Source organism: Zonotrichia albicollis, chromosome 6 (genome assembly GCF_047830755.1).
Source record: "Zonotrichia albicollis isolate bZonAlb1 chromosome 6, bZonAlb1.hap1, whole genome shotgun sequence".
In the NCBI taxonomy this organism is placed as follows: Eukaryota; Metazoa; Chordata; class Aves; order Passeriformes; family Passerellidae; genus Zonotrichia; species Zonotrichia albicollis.
Genome location: NC_133824.1, coordinates 18,376,379 through 18,398,162, shown reverse-complemented (window position 1 = coordinate 18,398,162; position 21,784 = coordinate 18,376,379). Strand labels below are relative to the sequence as shown.

At 37.7% G+C, this 21,784-nt stretch overlaps 1 protein-coding gene across 1 annotated transcript; it reads left to right on the top strand.

Moving 5' to 3' along the window:
* The first annotated feature begins 149 nt into the window (after positions 1-149).
* BRMS1L (BRMS1 like transcriptional repressor) lies at positions 150-21,416 on the top strand. Its single transcript, XM_005479830.2, has 10 exons — positions 150-367; positions 4,882-4,972; positions 8,226-8,353; positions 11,011-11,090; positions 14,166-14,262; positions 14,652-14,735; positions 15,985-16,049; positions 17,351-17,390; positions 18,107-18,233; positions 19,888-21,416. Exons 1-10 carry the CDS (start codon positions 232-234, stop codon positions 20,009-20,011), a joined length of 972 nt encoding a protein of 323 aa, XP_005479887.1. The 5' UTR covers positions 150-231; the 3' UTR covers positions 20,012-21,416.
* The last annotated feature ends 368 nt before the right edge of the window (positions 21,417-21,784 follow it).

Genomic DNA, 21,784 nt, shown 5'->3' with positions numbered 1-21,784 from the left:
AGAGGGGCGCGGAAAGCCGCCGCGACGCACCTGGCCCCTCACAGCGCCCCGCCGGCCCTCTCAGGGCGGACCACAACTCCCAGAACGCCGCGCGCGGGGTGACGCTGGACGGCGGCGGGACTCGGCCAATGGGCGGGCGCGCAGGCACCGGGCGGGGAGGAGCGGCCGGTGGCAGCGGCGGAGCGGCGGCGGGAAGGGCGGGCTCGGGGCTCCACAGCAGCGGCGGGGACGATGCCGGTCCATTCCCGGGAGAAGAAGGAGAATAATCACGATGAGATGGAGGTGGACTACGGAGAGAACGAGGGCAGCAGCTCTGAGGAGGAGGAGACCGAGAGCTCGTCCGTCTCCGAGGAGGGGGACAGCTCAGGTACCGCAGCCGCCCGCAAGGCAGCGCCACTGAGAGGGCGCCGCGGCGGCTCCCTCAGCACTCGGTGCTGCCCCGGGGACACACCGGTTCCACCCCGGCTCTGGTGGCAGTCGATGTTCCCCCCTTCCCCTCCCCCCGTGACCCCGCCCCGGCCCAGCCCCTGCTTCGGCTCCGCGGCTCCTCTTGGGGCCACCGGCCGGGGCGCAGGAACGGGGCGGGGCGCATGGCGGGGAGCCCCGCCGAGCCCCGAGCCGCCGCTCCGGAGCGGGCTGGTACCCGGCCGGGGCCGGCTGGGCCGCGCTGCTCCGCTCCGTGCCGAGCCGTGGCTTGTGCCCGGCTTCGCTTGAGTGCGTCCTCGCTGGGGTCTCCACTTAAGCCTTGGCATATATACAGACGTGTGCGTACATGAACACGTGTGTACGCAGATAGAAGTGCGTGTTTCCATGCAAGCTCATGAATTTCAACTAGGTGTTTTAAGACCTGTCTTTGGAGGGATATTGGAAACCCTGCCAATACCACTGGCCTCTTTTGCAAATCACTTCAGCCTCTGCTCAGTTAAAGGTCCCTTCTTTTTTCCATAGTTTCCATGTGGACTGTAGGTTTTGAATTACATTATTGGCTGAAATCTAGCTATAAAAGAATCACTTTTTCTATGCTTAATTTACACTGTGTTATTGAGAATATTGTTATTATCTGTTCTAACTTTCCTTGTGATTACTGCTTTCTGTCTTTGGTCTTAAAACACGTTACCAGGTGATAACCGGTAGGAGTTTGTGGTGCCTCATTTGACTAGCAATGAGATGCAAGACAGTGGATGGAAAGGAAGGGTGACAGGGTTAGTGAATTGAGAAAAGTCCTGATGTCGATATGGACCAGGACCAGTTCTAGTCCTCACATATGGTTCTGGCAGCTCAAGTGATTTAGTGCTGAGGCCCCTATATCACCAAATTAAAGCTGTAGCATATGCTGAGTTGGAAGGGACCCAGAAGGATCATTAAGACCAACTCCTGACTCTGCACAGGACACCCAAGAATCATTCCATGTGCCTGAGAGTCTGGGATTAGGAAGGAATAAGTGTGTTTTAAGTGAATGTAGTCTGTTCATGTTTCTTTAAAACAATGCAGGAAGCTCTCCAGATAATTTTTGTTGCATTTCACAGAAAAATGCTTTTAAGGGAGTACTAAAAGTGTGATGAGGACAGAAAATTACATGCTTGTCTCAGTGTCTTGACCAATATGAACATACTTCCTGTAAGCATATTGTTCCTACAGACGTAAAATGATTAGCACTCCAAGGAATAAGTCTCAATTGAAATTAGTAATAAATTTTTGTCAAATTTGTCATTTGCTTTACTTGCATTCAGCCTTCTTTTTTTCCTGTCTTCACTGATGCCTGAGAATACCAAAGGTGCTGTTAGAGGAAGCATGACTCGTCCTTGAGAGCTGGCACTCTTTCTCTCCTGTTCATTTTGATGTTATGTGTTTAGAACAGGTGTTTTATTGACTTGGATATAGAATAGTTTGTTAGGGATGAATTTAAAAAGCCACAAGTTATGCTCACTATCCCAGAGGAGAATTTGGCCATTTTTTGAAGTACTTTATATAGGCCACAACTTATTAAAAAAGCTATTTTAGGTGCTGTTACATTTTAAGTGCTGTATGCATTTTTTATCTTTAAACCCAGTTGCCCTAATTACTGTGTTAGACTACTTGAGTATAGTAGGAAACAGCAACTGTGGTTTTGAAAGTGTTTCAGAGTACCCTAAATACTTTTTGCAGTATGAAACTGTATGGTAAATCTGAAGTTTTGAGATAAGATGGACCTAATCAGCAACTGTTTTAATATAGATTTAATATCAATTGGAAAGCCATGAGATTTGATCTTACAACATTTTACTTTTTCAGCAATGCATATTCCATAGTCTGAATGTTGTTTAAGGCCATGAGGAAGAAATTCTGTAAGTGGGGAATTAAATATATTTCAGGACTCTGAAAATCTTCATAATTTTGTTAATCTTATTGGAGGAAGAATACAGATGAAACAATTGAACTTGGCATGTGAATTGACATTTAGTATCAGTGATAGGGAGAATGAAGACTTCTAGGCAGAAAGTCAAAGCCTTTTGAGAGAATTTGTAGCTGAGAGGAGATGGGAGAGAGCTGTGTGTTATTTCTTTATCTACAAGAAAGTCAGCTGTACCCTCAGATGCCAATGAATAGCAATTTCTTTGCAACACAAGTTTAAAATGGAAGATGCAGTCCCTTTCCCCTCCAACAGTGGGTGTGCTCAACCAGGATTACAGTTCTGGTTTGCTTTGCTTTGTGCTCTCTGAACAATAAAATCCACGTTAATTTAAGAAGAGTTTATGAGTGAACTCCTTCCTAAAACATACTTGGAATCGAAAGCATAGCAAAACACATTTGAAACATGTTTGAGAATAAAGGGGAAAATTGTGGTATCTCAGTGCTTGTTCCTGTTTGGTTTCTCTGGGAGGTGCCTTCACGTTTTAAAGAAACTTGTATTTTTGTAGCACAGAATTGCTTTAGGCAACTCTGAGTAATATGATTGCCACATTCCTTAAATCTGGCCAAATTATGAATTGCTAAATAGATTTTGGCTTGGATATTGTGTCCAACACTCACATAAAACTTTGTTCTTTCATTTGATTTTTAGCCTTATTCTGGGATTATGGTTTTGCCTTACATTTGAGAACAATGTTTTAATATAAATAGTATCTCTTAACAGCCTGATATGTTCTTCCCCCACCCTCCCTATTCATTGTATTTTTTTTAAGTTCTGTCTTCAAATTTTCTTGCTCTGCTTTCAAGTTCTTCAGGTTATCCTGTGGTTTTTAAAACTTCCTTTTTGACTGTACTAGCAGTAGTATGACAGCCTGCACTAGGTCTTTAATTGTGGCTCATAGTTGCCATTGTAATACTGATTGGCATTGCTGTGCTGGCTGCTGTTTGCATGTCCAGGCAGAGAAGGTCAGTATAGTTTTTTAGTCTTAAAAGCTTGTGATGATTTCAGGAAGAAGTGCTGAGAGGTCTGAGAAGACAATCTGATTTAATGGGATCCTTCCAAGCAGCTGGTGGCCCTGAAGCTACTCCTTTCACCTCCTCAGCTTCACAAATTGCCACACTGTTTTGCAGAGCAATAAGAATGAAGGATGCTGCATTCTGTAGTTGGTGTAGGAAACAGCATAAAGCAGTTAAACATGTTCGTTGGAAAAATGTACGTGACAATGAAGCGAAAAGCTCAGGGTTGTTTGTAGCCTCAAAGAGTGATCCCTGCTGGGTTTAGGATCCTACTTTTCCTCTCTGTCAGGAGGCAGGATTTCTCTTGCCAGAGTAGCTGCTTACATAAGTAAGGGCTCCTTAGGAGAGTGCCTTCTCTGAAGCATCTGGCCTGTTTGCCCCGGTTCAGTTCCTGAGTGCACGGCTGTGCCTTCTGCATGCCTGCTGTTGGGTGACAGTGGTCAGCTGTGAACTGAGGGCTAATTCCTGCAGGTACTGCTGTTACAAAGCACTTTCACTTACCTGACTTTTGAATATAGCTTCACAAAACCTTTTTTCTTTTTTTTTTTTTTTCTGGGAAGGCTGGGAAAGAGTCAAGAATTTTGTATTTTAGTTTCTCAGTTTTCTAGTCTAAGAAAGGACAATGGAGGTAACAGCTGATGTTTAGTAATACTGGATGTCTCAATGGCAGTGTCAAAAGTTTTGGCAAAAATTGTGTATTTATGTTGCTTTATCCTCCCTAAGTAAATTACAAAAAAGAATCAGGAATATAAATTAAAATCTGTGAAAAGAGTTTAACTACTTTTGCTGCATAAAAACATATAAAGTCACGTGTCTGCAGTGTTCTAGACTTTTCAGGTTAAGAACTGTTTAATTGGAGTGATTTTGGATGCTCATTAAAATGAACTTCATATGTTTTTACATTAATATTTCAACTTCAAAGAACTCTTCCAATTGGACAGGATGAAACCTGTTTCAATATTACATGTTACTTTTTCTTTTAGGAATATGAATAAAACAAGTCTTAAATTTTATATGCACTGAACTGTGCATATAACTGTGCATATTCCAGGGATTGCTTTTGTTTGTACTAACCCAGGATACACTTGAATTTTCAGTGGTGACTTATAACAGCTCATGCTTAATGTTGTCTTTCATTTGGTGTGGTATACATTGTTTAGTTTTTCTGTTTCATGCATTCTTATATGTTCTTTGTATTTCAGTCATGAAATTACCCTCTTAATGTCTTACAGTGCTGTTCTTTCCTGTTTTGAGGAAGAAGAATTGCTGTTTATGGAGTTTATTCTAGAGTTAGATCTAGGTTTCTTTCTTTGTAGCTTGTGTGCCAAGTCATTTCTCATATTCTGCTTTATGAGAATAATAATATGAGGGAAACATTCATGGCTATAATTCAGGCACCTTTCTGCATTCACTAGAAACAAAATAGCCAGTTTATTTGGTTTATATTACATTGTTAACTTTTTTTTTTATTCTTAGAAATGGATGATGAGGACTGTGAAAGAAGAAGAATGGAATGTTTAGATGAAATGTCCAATCTTGAAAAGCAATTTACAGACCTTAAAGATCAGTAAGTATTTCAATGTTTCAAGTGCCTTGTTTGAGGATCCATTCCATGAAAGTATTGTGTGCTTTTTGGTGTTTCTTGTCTTTCATATATGTGGATGCTACTTTTGAAGAAGAGTAAGGACTGGGAATTCTGAAATTACTTGCAGGCAGTTGCTCTAGAATGTTTCTGTGTATTCATGTATTTTTTGTTTTGCTGTAAGGGTGGTTTTGAAATGTTCCTGTGAAGGGCTAGTCTGGGTCTGTTACATCAAACTCCTTAGTAGAACCAAGAAACTGGGATTTTAGGGAAATTTGAGATTTTGTTTAATTATTTGTTCATTCAGTATCATTCTCATACTTTTATATATGTGGGAGAGACCTAAATGCATTGTCTTTCCTAAGTAAGGAATTAGGTTGGTTTTTTTTTTACAACAGTAGTTTTTATAGTTGGTACCAATCAATGTTTCTTGTGGTTACTGCAAACCAGGTACCAGTACAAGATAAAATGAAAATACTGTTATCTCTCAGTCTGCCATAATATCTACATAAGTAGCTAGTAAAAACCTACTAAAAAGAAGAGATAAACTAAATAGCCACAGTTGTTTAAAAGTGATTGTCATTTGTATTACAGCCTGTCTTTTGTATCATAAAATCATTAAGGTTGGAAAAAATCTCTAAAATAATGAAGTCCAACCATTTACCTGTCAGTGCCAGGTCCACCACGAAGCCATGTCTCTAAGCACCACGTGTGTGCATATTTTTGAACATTTTCAAGGATTCCACAATTTCCTTTGTCAGCCTGAAAGAAATTTTTTCTAATACCCAATCTAAGCCTCCCTGGTGCAACCATTTTCTCTAGTCCTGCCTCTTGTTACCAGGTAGCACAGGCTGACCCTCATCTTGCTGCAGACATTTTTCAGGTAGTTGTGGAGAGCAGTAAGATCTCCCTGAGCCTCCTTTTGCCCAGGCTGAACAACCCCAGCTCCCTCAGCTGTGCTCACAGGACTTGTGCTTCAGACCCTTCACCAGCTTCATTGTCCTGCTCTGGACATGCTCCAGCAGTGTATGTGAAGTAAAACTTGCTTTAAGTTAGGTGCATCTGTTCAAGTTTAAAATTGGTGGTATTTTGGCAACTAACTTAATAAGGTACTTGGTAAGTGAAACCTTGAGAAAACCTGGTCTGTTCTTGGGCCATATGCTTTAATTGAAAAGTTAGTTGTTCTTATGGTTCAGATGCATATTTATATTGTGAGATAGTTCTTTCTGCTACCGAGCTGAGACATACAACTTTCTTTGCATAACAGGACACGGTGAGGTCTGGAAATAATAGGGTCTGGAAGGAATTGCCCAACAAGAAATTCCTTGCTGCAGTGTCTAGAGAAGACTGTCCTGCTCTTTGGGCTGAGCATGGAAAAACCTGGGAAATACAGCCAACTGATGAGTACTGGAGCCAGTTGGTACTGATTGGTTTGGCATTTGGAAAACTGTCAGCTTTTCACAACTGTCAGCCATCTGCTCAACAGCTTGGATGACTGAAAACAATTTGTGAAAACAGATCTGTAAGAAGTGAATATGAAAGAGGGTGGTCCTGAGAGGAAGGAAGCAAATACTTCTGGGGGCTTAAGGCCTATAAATGGTGTTTGAGAAGTGGTAGGGCTGTGGTATATGGAGGAAGGCATTGTAGAGACAAGTTGGTTGTTTCAGATACAGAGGTATTTGTGTGGGCTGGAAGAACAGTGATGGTGGGGATACCAGAAATGGAGCATTAGAATGATGGAAGAGGGATTATGGGGAGAAGCAGCTGTGATTAGGGAAACGATGACATTGGGAAAGTAGAAAAAGATGCATGAACGGTGGGATTTTTGTCACAACTAACAGCAGAGATGGTGTAATGATTGAGTCTGTCCCCTCATCTATTTCAGGGAAGCTGGAATTTGATGTTATGAGATAAGTAGCGTTTACAGTAGTTTGGTAGCATTTATTCATTTTAGAAAAATCATTGTTTGAAAGTAATGGACAAATAGTTGCAGTCCATCAAGTAGTGCATGGTACCAAGTGCTGACAGCACCCTGTCCATATCTGCTTGCTTTGATCTACCTGGTACTGTGTAATCAAATGTTAGTGACTGACCCAGTCAGGTGCACTGTGCAGCCAAGCTTATGGTCGGGCTAAATAATTCTGCTGTAGCTCTGTGCTAACCACCATGTGCAGAGCATGCTCGTCAAGGGTTAAGCCCAGCAAACTGGGGTTTGATCAGCTGCAGGCTGTGTTAGCTGACAGCTAAATCCTGGTGGCAAGGTGAACAGGCAGTTATTTCTCAGAAGTCTTGATAGATCACTATTCATGAACTTTATTTTGTCTAATTAATTACTTAACGTGTGCACTTTAAATAAGGAAAAAGCAGCATCCTTGTCCCAAGGACATCTGTTATGTCTATGTAAGCAGGTAGCACTTGATTTGTTTGTAACACTTAGAGAGTTTGTACACATTTGCTTTAATTTTGCACCTTTTGATTGTGGGGTGCAAGGTGTAAAATGAGAACAGGAGAAGTTAGTTATATTGATGATTCTAACATGGAACTCTAACAGTTACAAGTATGTGGAGCTTTATTGAGATTGAAATGTTTGTAATTGATATTACATTAAATTTGTCAAAGTGCAGGCAGATTTATTCATTGTCTGCCAGAAAATATCTGCTTTTATGGAATGACTGAATTTCATAAAGTAAAGTAAAAATATTTTAATTACGCTTCCTTTCGGCAGGAATGTAATGTGTCAGAAATTATCTCATGATATTTATAATAGTATGCAACTTGTAGATTTTTACAGGAGTTTATGGTAGTGTGGGAGCAGATATGTGACATAAAGTGTGAATGATCATTTCTGTCAACAAACTGACTTTCTCTGTCATGACATAACCTAGTTTGTTCTTATGCATTGTATTACCTTTTCTTCTCCTCTGCCATGTTGATTCATGTCTTATTATTAACACATGTGCAATTTTTTTTCTTCCTTAGAGATGGAGATACATTTAATTTTATCCTTTCTGCACTTCTCATTGTTTGCATTTGCTTTTTAGAAAGGCTTGGTAGACATGGATACTGTTGTTGAAAAAGAAAATATGTACTGGAAAATTCAAACACTAGCAAATCCTCATTTTGTTTAAGTGTTCCTTAGCATTAACCAAGGGATGACAAATACTTTTTTTAAAAATATTTCTTCTAACTTGTGTTTTATTTTAAATAAAATACATACTTTTGTTTCTATTACTTTAAGACTTTACAAAGAAAGATTAAGCCAAGTGGATGCAAAGCTACAGGAGGTCATAGCTGGAAAAGCACCTGAATATTTAGAACCATTGGCAGCATTACAAGAAAATATGCAAATCCGAACCAAGGTGGCAGGTAAGCATGTAAAATGAGTATTGCTGTTTCAAAGTATAAAACTGTTATGCATTTTAAGGTTAATCTTCTGTTTTCTTTAGAATTGTTGAAGGAGCGTGTTTTAAAGTTAGAAATATTGTAGAATAATTTTAAATATGAAGTAGTTTTTAAATCAAAATGAATATGCTGTTTACCTCCGTGCATAAGTTGCCCGATAACATCCCACTAAAAATACGGCTTTTTTAAATGTTTCACTTAATAGCTGCCTGTCATTGTGTAGTAAGAACAAGATTACTGAGTAAAAGCTAAGAATTTTTTTAGTCAGGAGGTTTGGGATCAAGTCTACACAATGGTCACTCTTGAAGAGATATGTAGGTACTATGTCATGAAATGTTTGCTGTCTAATGTGATGATATTTTTTCCTGCTCTTCTAGTCTGTGTCTCTTCTCCTCTGTTCCTATCCTTCTGTTCTGTCTAGGGAAAGAGGAAAAGCCTCTTGTCCTTGGTGCTTTTCTCTAAACTGAATTTTAGTTATTAAAACTAAGGTTTATACAGGTTTTTGTGCTCATAGAAGAAGGGAAGAACGTTTATCTGCTTGTATACAACCATATATTCATATGAAATGGTAATATAATAGGAAGACAAAGTTCTGTACTTCCCTATTGTAAATTTGTTTCATGTTATAGCTTGAGTCCATTAGGAGGATTCAGCTGTCTAAGGCTTACATAACACAGGTTGTCAGAGAGCCAAAAGACACACACCCGTGATCTGTAGGCAGAGAAGCAGGGTCTTTTCTAAGAAATTTAGCAGAAACATGGTGCAGGCTAACTGAAAAGTGGCAGGCCACCTTATACTTTTCATAATAACCAGTATGTCTTCATTGGTACTTCTGACTTTGAGAATTTGAAATCTATTGATCTGCTGCATTTCTGTCACGCCAGGTCTTATCTGTAATGCTTTTTCTCAGCTGCTGACCCAGCCTTATTGGGTTTTAAGTTCTTAGCCCAAATCTACATGACTAGTCCTAAGCAGCCCACTTAGGCTTTGCAGGAGGATCTCAGTTAAACTTGCCAAAGGTTTGATATAAAAGCAATCTTAATCCAGGCTTTTAACTGTCAGTTTTAAATGTGGCTGTCCATCAGTGCTTTCATGTAGGTGGGTAATGGGATATTACACATTCTCTTGAATGGTCTTCAGCACCATTGGAGAGCCATGTTTCAATGTAAAAAAGCCCAGCTTAAAAACAACAGTTTCCTTGAAGCTGAAATTAGAAAATAGGAGGTTTTTGTTTCCATTTGTCCTCAACTGAATGACCTTGATAAAATTATTCCAGAGAAAGCAAGAGACTGCAGAACTGGCTTATGTGCTCCTGCTGTTTGAGAGCCTTTAGAGAAGTGGGTAATAGCAGGACTTGAGTTCCACCAAGTAACCCATAAGGACCTATGGTTGCCTAGGAAAGGGGAGGAAGTGGTGACAAAACCCCTAAACTATATTTAGCTAAACTTGGGATATAGTTGCATCTGTGTTAGAAAAGAAACTTGTGTTCCTTGGCTCTCTAAGGCAGTATTCACACAAAATGTGGATCTTGATTATTATAGCAAGTCAGAAAAACAACTGTTTGTTCTAGGATGGTTCATACCTATATTTTTCAATTTCAGGCAAATAAATATGTGACCTAAATATACCAGTCAGCCGTAAATATTAAGAAAATAAAAGCCAGCATAACATAGCAATGTAAAAAAAGAACATTTTGAATTCTAGAATAGCTTCACTGTGGAAAGGTGATTGATGCAATACTTGGTGGTTTGTTTTTCAGAGAGATTGCTGCTAGTAGTTCTGTTCCCCTAGTAGTGTTCATTTATAGTAACTATAAGTTATAACTATAGTTAGAACTATAAGGGAAGTTGGTTTTGGAAGTTCTTTAGTTGCAGATCAGCACCACTGTGTGTGCAAACTGAACTCCTCAAGTTTCTAATCTGGAGGAATATAAGTGTTTTCTGTTGAATGCATTGAATATATTAAATCAAATTCTGTAGATGCTTGCCAGATATTACATTTCAGGTACCTCTAAGGTTTTTTTCAGCTGGCTTAGTGGACACATTTCCAGAAATATCTAAAAATGCTCCTAATGCTTAGAAGTGCCTTAATCACAAGATGACTGTTTTTAAGAATGGAACAATGTTGTTAATTATTGTAATGTAATAAGGTCATGCATTATAAAGTAAGTCTTACTCCAAATACTAATTTGTAAAACTTTTTTCTTTCAATCAGTTTTCTAGCTGTTTTACAACCCCAAAACCTTATTTTAAACTCTAATTAGAAAAGAGAAGAGGCCATTCAGTACTTAAGTTTGAAAACTGATAATATTCAGGATAATCTGATCAGAAATATGAAATTGGCGTATTTTCTAAAGTTAGTGTGACCAATGGTGTAATTTATTGACTGACAGGAGAAGGAATTAAAATAGCATTTAGTTTTTCTCAGATCTTCAGAATTAAGGATTTACTTGTTCTTATTTTTATTCTTTTAAGCAGCCAGCCACTCTTAAGTGCCTAATGTAATATATCTGTATTTTTACTGTGTGCATATGTTGGGACCTGCAGGAAGTCTTAAAATAGAATTCTGAAGTCAGATATTTGCTAAACAAAGTAATATTGCTGTACTTTGTCTGATTACAGGTATCTATAGAGAGCTTTGTCTGGAATCTGTGAAGAACAAATATGAATGTGAAATTCAAGCCTCTCGACAGCACTGTGAGGTTGTGCCAGCTGTTTCACATTGATAGCTAATCTCATCTAACTTTACTGTCTGTCATGCTTTTCAGGTTCAGTGCATGTTATTATTATTGCTGTTATTTGCTATTTGAATGCAACTTCTGTGTAATATTTAAGTCCATGCAAGAAGTTACTCAAAGCATCTGAAAATCAGAATCATAGATTGTTCTGGTTTAGAAGGGACCCATCAAGATTGTCTAGTCCAATTCCTGGCCCTGTGCAGGACACTGAAGAATTAAGTCATGTGCCTAGGAGTGTTGTCCAAACACCTCAGACAAGCTGGGTTCACTTTTCTGGGGAGCCTTTTCTAGTGCTCAGCCAGCCTCTGGGTGAAGAACCTTTTCCTGATACTCAGCCTAAATCTCCCCTGGCTCAGCTTCATGCCTTTTCCTCAAATCCTGTCCCTGGTCATGAGAGTAAAGAGATTGGTACCTGCCCTTCTGCTTCCCCTTGTGGGGTTATTGAAGACCCAGATGAGGTCTCCCTTCAGTCTCCTCCAGGCTGAACACACCAAGTGACCTCAGCTGCTCCTCATGTGGTTTCCCCTCCACAGCCTTCAGCATCCTCCTGGCCCTCCTCTGGACACTCTCTAGTAGTTGAATAGCTTTCTGATACTGTGGTGCTCAGAACTGCCCCCAGCCCTGGAGGTGAGGCTGCCCCAGGGCAGAGCAGAGCAGCACAATCCCCTCCCTTGCCTGGCTGTGATGCTGTGCCTGATGTACCCAGGGCCCTCCTGGCTGCCAGGGCACTGCTGGCTCAGATTCAGCTTTCTGTCAACCAGACCCCCCAGATCCCTTTCTATGGTGCTGTTCTCCAGCCTCTCATTCCCCAGTCTGTCTGTACATCCAGGGTTACCCTGTCCCAGATGCAGAATCCAGCTCTTGTTCTTTTTTAACTTCATTTGGTTGGCAATTGCCCAGCTTTCTAATTTGTCAAGGTCTCTCTGCAGGGCCCCTCTGCCCTTAAGGGAGTCAGTAGCCCCTCCCAGTTTAGTGTTGCTGGCAAACTAACTTAGTATTTCTTCAAGACCCATGTCTGAGTTGTTAATGAGGCTGTTGAAGAGCTTTTTATTAGTTTGGCTTTGCATGTATATCTATATATATCTATATAGTGCTAAGTCTTCTTATTTTTTCATTATCAAGTTCTTATTAATAGATTCCCACATGATTTTTTACCTTTTTTATTAAAAGATTACCAGGAAAGTAACTAAAATATCTGACATAATTTTAGCAAAAAATGCCTTACATTTAATAACAAAACCAAAGAAGTCTTTTTGAGATGCATTAGAAAGCTACTGATATAGCTGTAATTTCAAAAGCAGTTACAAGAAAAATACATTTCTCTCCTTGAACATAAAGGTTCTTGTTCATGTGGATAAATACTGGATACTGTAGTACAAACACTCAATACATGTATGTCCAATGCTTACATAGCTGCTTAGATACTTATCATCATAATACTCCTGAGCCCCCTTACAGTTGCTTAAAGGTGTTTTCTTCTGAGTGGTTCACTATATTCCATAATTCCTGGTACCTACTATAGCAATAAAGCAAGAGTATGCATGGGTATTTTAGAAAAGTTTTCCATTTTCTTGATGCCTTGGGAAGACATTCAGTGTTATGAAGGATGACTCATTACTGGCTGTCCTTACTCCTGTGAATACTCCTGAGGCTGGACAGAATCCTGTAAGACTTGCAAGGTCTCTTCTCCATGATGAAATGATTTGCCTTGGGTGTGTATTCCTGTTTGAGGTGGTCTTTGTCCCTTGTTTTGCTGTTATGGGAAACATTCAGAATTCACCATCCAGTACAAGTCTCTTGGGGGAAAAGCTCTATTAGGTCAGAAATGCTGCTTGTAGAATTACTGTTGCTCTGGAATATAACCATTCAGCAAGAATGCCTCTGATGCCTGTAATGGCTTTCACACCTTATTTGTTACCAGCTACATGAAACAGAACACATGTCTAAACACAAACACTGCTTAATTTTAAAATGGTTTCAGAACATGTAACACTCAATTGTCACTTCAGATAAATGTAAAGAGGCTTCTGCCTTTTGAATTCACCTGGGAAATGTTTTTTATAAAGCCTTCACATATTTTTCATGTGAAAAATATGTGAAAGGAGGTCTCCAGAATTTGAATACTCTGTAACTTGAGGGAATGGTAAAGCGTGACAGTCATTTAGTGCAATAGGGTTCTTTGTCCATTCCTTGACTGATTTGCTTCACTCTACAAACTAGCTTGAACACAGGTAAAGGGAAGCTTGCTGTGCTGTGGGCAGGAGCAGCTGAGGTGCAGACATTGCTCATTTGGCTGTAGGGAGCAGCAGCTTCTGACAGAGACATGGTAGCAGATAACTGGGTGCATTGTCTTGAGCTGCTTACACTTTTTTTTGAGTCAGTCCAAGCTCTGTTTTCTAGAGTTGTTAAAGACATTGCTCACTGAAAGTGAATGTTGAAATTGAACAATTGGCTGTGTTTTCTATGCATAGTTTTGGAAATGTGCAAGCTTGTGAAAGAGCAGTGCGGTTATTTCCTTAAGGCTTGGAACTCAGCTTTATTCCAAGTTGCTTTTTTAGAGAATTTAGTGGGTTGTCATGCTAAAGAGTAACTGATCTGTAAGATACTGTGCAATTTAGTGTAGGAGATAGCTTTATAAAAGGCTGTCCATGAAAACATTAGCTTTTGTGATTTGTAATGAAAGGAGGCTTAGAGGCTGCTATTTTAGTTACCCATTGTGAATAAAACTTTTCTATCCACAAAAATACTGTGTTTGTGTCAAAATGCAAAGAGTTGTTCTGGAAAGATAGCTGCATGCTTTTAATTACTCTTGGTACCAGTAGTTGATAAATATGTAATTATATTTTCACTTGTGCTAAGCAAGTGTGCTGTCTTTAAAGAGCTAGGATCTCGTACTAAGAAAGTGGATAGAGGGAGATGTCATGTGCCTTATGGCTTCTGAAAAAGCTTTTCTTATGTTGCTTCCACTGATGCCTTAAATTGTCAGTATTTAGATCATTGAACTCACTAATGTAAAAATCTGTAACCTTGCTTTTATAGAGTGAGAAGCTTCTCTTATATGATACTGTACAAAGTGAGCTAGAAGAGAAGATTAGAAGACTTGAAGAAGACAGACATAGCATTGACATTACCTCAGGTGGCTGGAAATTCAGTTTGCTTTTTTATTATTTGTTTTTAATCTTCTGCAGGGTACTGATTAGTTGACTGTACATGCATGGTATGTCTGATGAGTTTTAGATTGTCTGGTTGAATGCTGTTCAACTGTAGACTTTGGGCAGGGGGTTGAATTTAAACTTCAGTTTTGGTTCAATAGTTGTCAGCATCCCTTGTGTGTTTTGAGTCTTAACCTGTGTCTACGTAATCTTGTAATTCTTTGAATCTTGAATAAACACCTTTATTGTGTTCAGAAACAGCATCTCCTGAAAATGTTTGTTTTTTTGGTTTTGGACAATATTTTCTGCTATAAAAAGAGCTAAACATGTAAATGTTTCTGATTCATAGCATGTTCTTATTATATCTTTTCAGAATTATGGAATGATGAGCTCCAGTCCAGGAAGAAAAGGAAGGATCCATTTAGCCCAGATAAGAAGAAACCTGTTGTTGTATCAGATATCCTTTTACTGAAATCGTTGTTCTTTCTAATAGCGTTTGCAGTTTTATAGCTAATTTTATTACATATGTCATTAATATCAAGTTGAAGGGATAATGCATTATCAAAACTGATTTTTGCATGGCAGACATTGTTCTTACTCAGATTAGAGAAGCCATGTTGACACATCCTCCCATAATGAAAATTGAAATTAAGATTCTCTTACCTAGCTACTAGTTTTAAATAGAAAATTTTTCTAAAAGTTGATTTTTCTAACTCTTGAAGAAAAATAGTTACAAGGCAAAAGCAGAATCAATTATATATTAATATTAGGTATAAAATCTCAGCAATTTCAGGCTGTTTATAAAGCGAAAAATCCTTTCAGTTTTAAAGTAAATGAATTTGTTCTTTTTGATTGTAGTTTAGAAATAGTTGTGAGCTTGTCAGATAAGTGCAAAGCAAATACTAGAAATTTTACCCAGCTTTTCATTTTTAATTTTTTGCTATTTAGAGAAAAAAAATTGAAAGTAGTTAAAAGATTTCTAAAATTTCAAAGGGAATTTAAGTTTAAACTTGCTCTCCATTGTAGGAGATTCTTTTTTTAAACATTCATAGCACCTTTTGCTAAGCTTATTTTTCAGAGATGAAATGGGTCGAAACAAAGTAGGAAATGAAGACTATTGTAATGGAATAGCTATACTATATGGAATTTTTGTTCTGAAGTTATTTTGTTCTAATACACATTTTTTACTTTGCAATTGATAGTTTAAGGAAGGCAGCTTTGCCTTTTTGCCTCCTGTTTTTTAAATATTTGATATTCAACTATGGGGGCTGACCATACTTTTCTCTTGAAGATACATGATGCAGAATACTGCAAAAATAATTATTTTATCTAAACTAGTGTAGGTGCTGTTTTGCAGTGGTACATTGAAATTGCAATGAGTTTTTATTGTAATTTGAATTATTGCAAATAGAATAATTTTTGAACTGTTAGGAATGGAATGATTGTGTCTCAGCTGTTTATCCTATCCATATGTAGAACTCCAGTACCCTGAGTATCTACATACTATTATTACCTCTTTTAATAATTCTTAAAAGTGTACTTCTAGGTTGCATAATTCAAAGATGGATATGTTTGCACTGAGCTTTGACTTTGTGTTGGTATGTTTTTTGTGAATGATCTGCAGAACAGACCTTTTAATAACTTTCTACAAACATTAGAGTATTTTTATTATTTCTGTTTAAAAGAGTTTTCCCTAACATTTCCACGGCCTTATATAGTTTATATGTTACAAGACCTTGATATACTTGAAGACTGGACAACAATAAGGAAGGTAAGATGAAAGGATGAGTGCCAGTGCCTGTGGATTTAGTTGGGTTCATATCTAGTCCTTTTGCTATTTAAAAATGTGTAACTGGATTTCTTACATGATCAAAACACTAAATAGATGTTTATTTCTTCAGTAGTCAGTTAATCCTTTCACTTCAAGCTGTGTTATTGCTATTTCTTCTGATTCTACCCAAATCATAAAGAGGAATCCTTTAAAGGGGTGCAAGAGGGTATCTTTGAAATGGGAAGTCCATAATTTTCCATGAAAAAATGTGCTTTACTTATACTTTTTTTTTTACTTACACTTTTTTAACATAAAAATGGGGAGCTGTGTTTTTCTCAGGTTACGAGACAGTCGTGGTTTAGAGGAAATTTGTTTAGTCAATTGATACATTTGAAAAAATAAATCCAGCTTTTAATTGCATAATGCCTTTTTAATATTGTAACACTGTTAAAGGATCTTGCTGTAATGAAATGCTATCCTTGCCTTGCACCTGCAGTCAGAAAGCTTCCCCTGATATCCTAGTGCATCCCAGTTTATGGAATAGCAATCCACTTAGGTGAATTCCACTGACTCAGTTGGCTGAGTCAGTTTCTATGCTGTTTTTTCCCTGTACCTCTTTCCTGAACAAGAAGTAAAATGTGACCTTTACATGAGAACTTGTCTGACTTTTCTCTTTCTGTCACATCAGAGGAACAGACACAAAATATCTTTCCCTAGAGCTTTTTTCTGTAGTTCTACGTAATTTTAAACCCAGGATCTAGGCTTTCCCCCCCAAACCAGGGCTTTCTCTTTTCTGGAAAAAATTTTTAAAATCCCAAAAAAAGCAAACAAATGAGCCCCCCAAACCTCTTCAGTGCTTGTTTTTTTCTCAAGGTTATGTGTGGTCTGGAGTTTACATGAACTAATATTTGTGAGCTTATAACATATAAATTAAAAGATTAGGTTGTTCATATAGCATTTTGTTTTTCAGAATGAGTTACTGCAATTTTGTGTTTTCTTGACAGAATTGCATAAGAGCAATTTTGAGGATTTAATTTAGAAAAGCTTGAGTTATTGAAATAAGAACTTAATAAAGAAGGTGATTTTTTTTCACCTTCAAAATGCTTTTTTATGTAGCTACCCATTCACCATTGAACACATTTTTATTTTAGAATTCTCACTGTATTTTTTGCGTGTAAATGCAAGTGTACACTTGCATATAAAAGCAAGTACCACTGCATGTTACTGCATAACTAAAGCTGGCAGTTAAGCCAGAATGACTCTGCCTGCTGACTAACTTTAATTTTCTTTTGTGTTTCAAGGCAATGGCTACGCTGGGACCACACAGGGTAAAGCCAGAACGTAAGTAAACATGATGTAGTTTCACAAGACAGAACTTGCTGTGTCCAATGATGCAAGCTGCATCCAGGCAGATTGTATTTGTTACAGTACTGGTGTAGTGATGGAGGATGGGGTGAGGTAGCTGGAAGATGTGGCTTTTGTCTTTATCCTCTCTCAGCTGCTGATACCTGTAGCTTGATTGCTGTTGCTTCTGGTGACAAAAATTCTAGAAAATTATAAAAAAACCCTCAGACTTCTAATGGTAGTTTACAGCAATGCATATTAGCAAGCTGTGCCAGTGTTTGCACAAGATTAAGCAGAAAGCTGAGAGCATCTGCACCTTTCAAGTGCATTTCAAAGGATGCTCAAATTGACTGCAAGCTACAACTCTGAAAAAGCAGAGCTGTGGGAAAGCAGTGGTATTCATATTTGCATATTTGGCACTGAGGGGAGAAGCATGTTCTTGCAAAGTAAAATCACATATTTGAAGGTGAGGAGGAGAAGGGACAATAGGCACGTAGGTGATGGCTTCTATTTGAAAATGAAAATATAACTTTTAATAATCCAACTGGAAATAAAAAGGTATATTGCTTCCAATTTTCCAATTCAATTATTAAAAGACAGACTGTTGTTGGAAAAAATGTCTCTTCTATGTAAATAACTTGATGAAAGTGTGTTTAACTGCCTAACTGATTTCTGTGAAGTTAATACTAAATCACTTTTATTACTTAATTTAGCACCTGTCAAATTAGAGAAGCATCTCCACAGTGCTCGATCTGAAGAAGGAAGACTCTATTATGATGGCGAATGGTACGGACGAGGGCAGACGATATGCATTGATAAGAAAGATGAATGTCCTACAAGGTAAAGATTATTCAGCTTATGGAGCTCGGTGCATTCATGTTAAGCAATAACTAGGATGGTGACATCAGAGAGCAAGGCCTGTGTGGAAATACTGCCACCTCAGTGACATTTACAAGTTCACCTTGGAAGACAGGTATTGAGTTGAGTGCTGACTTGTGAAAGAGGATAGTAAAGGTTGGAATTGATTGAAGGGTTGTCAAGTTAGGACAAGTTAAGTGTCTCTCTTAACAATTTAAGCTGTTACTAGTTTCTGATAGCCTTGGAGTCATTTTTTTCCTAGTATCTTGGGATTTTGTTGCTTTGAGAATTTGACCCAAAAATACTTAATTATGGAAAAACCCTTCATGCTGTTGAAGATAAGCTTTGTTTTCCATTGATTAGTGCTCTGAAAGAAGAGAGGAACTTTTTAATGGTATTTTGTTCTCTTAAGAAAAGTTTTTCCTCGGAACAGTCTAAATATTAGAGTGCAAATTAGGTTGAATGTTTAAGATCTATAAATGTGTTTTCTCTGTATGGATAATATTTGCGAATTCTAAAATTCAGAGTGTATTTAAAAGAAAATATATATCTTACCTTTTACTGAATGAGGGAAATAAGTCTAAACCTGATGTTACTTAAATATGCACATGTACTCAGGAAAATTGACTTTAAATTTATAGGTCAGTAGTTTACTGTAGAACTGGCTGTTTCTTTTCTTCCTTATGTATGGTGTAGAGGAACAAATTTTGGTGATTTTGGTGTTTCTTCAGGGCTGAAACAGGAAGGTATTTTAGTAAACTCCAGATTGTGTCTGAAATTAAAAAAAACCTCTGGATTAATTTAGCAGAATAAGCAGTTGTACTGGGCCAAGTAAAGATTTTAGTATCCAGTGTCTGACAAAAGCTAAAAGCTGATGCTTAACAGGGCAGTCATGTGATGGAGCTTTCCTGGGTTTTCAAGGCCCCCACAATTTCTAAGACTTGAGGGAGTTGTCACACTCAGTATGCAATAGATCTTTGTTCTATTAACTGTTTTGATCATTGGTTTTGTGCTTTCTGTTGTCCCCATCAATGTACTTGAAATGATATTTTTTCTGTGGGTATGAGGAGGGAGTTTTGTTCACTATTTGTGTTAAAGGTTACTACAAGGAGCATAGAAACAGGGCTCATTTAACAGGGAATCAGTAAGTCAGCTTTTAGTTTATTTCTTGTGATCTTGGCATAATGAGTAAGAATTTAATACATTTTGTGCTTTAAATCTTGGCTTCAGGTTGTCCAACTTTTTTTCAAGTACATCATATTCAATGGAATTTCAAGGCTTTTCTTGTTTTTTTACTATGTACCCATAGTTTATTGTTGTGTTTTCTCTGTGTGACTGTTGTTCTTATAAACAGTTAAAGTATTTGTACCTGTTAGGGTTTTCTTGTAAGAGAATAAAATAGATGGCTGAAACATTAACTACCTTCACTAAAGACACTTGCAGTTTCCAAGGAATTATGTTAAAACTGTCCTTAGAGTGGTGCTAGTATCTTTTGGGCCTAGCATTTACAACTAATGCATATTTTCATTTACTGTGTGGAAATACAGCTGCAGTTTTGAGGTTATTTTTAGCTTATGAGCTTTCTAAATTCTTCTTGTTTTTCTTCCCCTGACCCTTCTTCCCTCATTTTCTGTAGTGCCATAATTACAACAATTAACCATGATGAAGTTTGGTTTAAAAGACCGGATGGAAGCAAGTCTAAGCTGTATATTTCTCAGCTCCAGAAAGGAAAATATTCAATAAAGCATAACCACAACTGACCGTTGTTCACCGGATGTGAAACAAGTGGTATTGCCATGCGTGATGTGCCATGGGTGAAAATTGTATTTAATAGTGTTTTGTATTCCTTATCTATTTCCAGCAGTATCTAATGTGTGTTGGTCGTGCTGTATGTAAGCTTCATATGGACGGCCTTCAGAAACCTGAGGAGGGTGAATCCTGTTAACAGATATTTTGCCTCTAAATTGGGTCCAGTGCCTAAGATGTGAAGTATGCTCTTCAAGTATAATGCTTCAAAACTTAACATATTTGTAATTTAGAAAAAATTATTTTTCCATTGGTGACCAGTTGGTGTGAAAAAATTATAACCATAATTACCAGCGACTCAATTTATTTTCAGTGACTGTCATGCTTCTCTTGTGGATGTAAATTTAGCCTGCTCAGCTGTTGCTTTTGAATAGATTGTAAAATGCATAAGCATCCTTTTATCCAAAGTGTACTGATTTATTTAAATTATTGTCCTCAACAGCTTTGCTAGTACCGACTGTGTTATATTTTGTAAGGTTTACTATATTGCTTGTAATGAAACAAAGCCAATATTTTGAACTATGTTTTTGAAGAGCACTTTTCTAGTGTAGGACCCTATTCTATAGCAGACAAATCATTGGTGATGTTTTTTCTTGATTGCCAGCAAAATTTATGCATAAGGTGGACAATGTTGCTCCAACCTGTGTTATATGTAGCCCACAAAGAACGACTGGGGGGATGGTTACATAAATGCTGTTGCATGGCCTGCATGTTTGGTCCACAGTTGTATGAAATATGATGAATCTTTGTTAGGAAAGGAAAATATTTCCCCAGAAGTCATGTATCTGGGAGACTTTACACTGAGTTTTCCACCAAACACTATTTTCAAAATTTCTGTACCCCATTTCATCTTACTGTACACCAGAAGTATTTCATGCAGCTTAGGAAACTGAGTGTCTTTTCAAGTCTTGCTCTTTTAGCCACAGAGAAAAGTCCTAAATCCTTGATGTTACTGTGATGTGCTTCGAGCAACTAGAATGATAGATGGGATTGTTGAAGAATTGTTAACATTGGTTATGTGCACTTTAATCTCCACTTATGATGATTCTTCTTGGAGAAAATAAAGCATCCATTTGCTTTAAATGATCACAGCAAATAAATATTTTTATTGTAACATATAAATTAATCGTCTCTTCTAGTGCAGGGTGGTAAGTACTTCCAAATGCCAAATCAGTTTCTGCTGAGTGATGCTTTTCTACAATTGTATGACATTATAAATCAAATGTACATAAAGTATCAATTGACATGTTGGCTTTTAACAATATGGACTGTATGTATACAGTTGTTTGATAAACTTTTTGTAATTAAATATTTGCATTTTTAAACTTAGTATATAAATAAATGATCTGTGGTAGTGGACATCTTTTCTGTTGTTTTGCTCTTTGATTTTCTAGTCTTGTTGGAATTGTTGATCTACCAAATGGCAAAGGGAAATATTTTTAAATTATCAGAAGGCCTAAGGCTTTTTAAAAAAACTTTTGCACCTTTTTCTTTGGAGTTTTGAGAGTTTGTTTGTATACATTTTTGGTTTTTACAAACTTTTAGAAAATATTTTATGGAAGCTTTATTTTGTGACACTTATAAATCAAACATAAGCACTGCTAAGAATCTCATAAATGTTGAAATGCTTGAAATCATTTGTATTTAGGCCATGCTGGGTACTCTAAATGGTTTTGTGATTCACCTCTTTCTTTTTACCTCTTCTGTTTTTTGCATCTCTCTAGCTG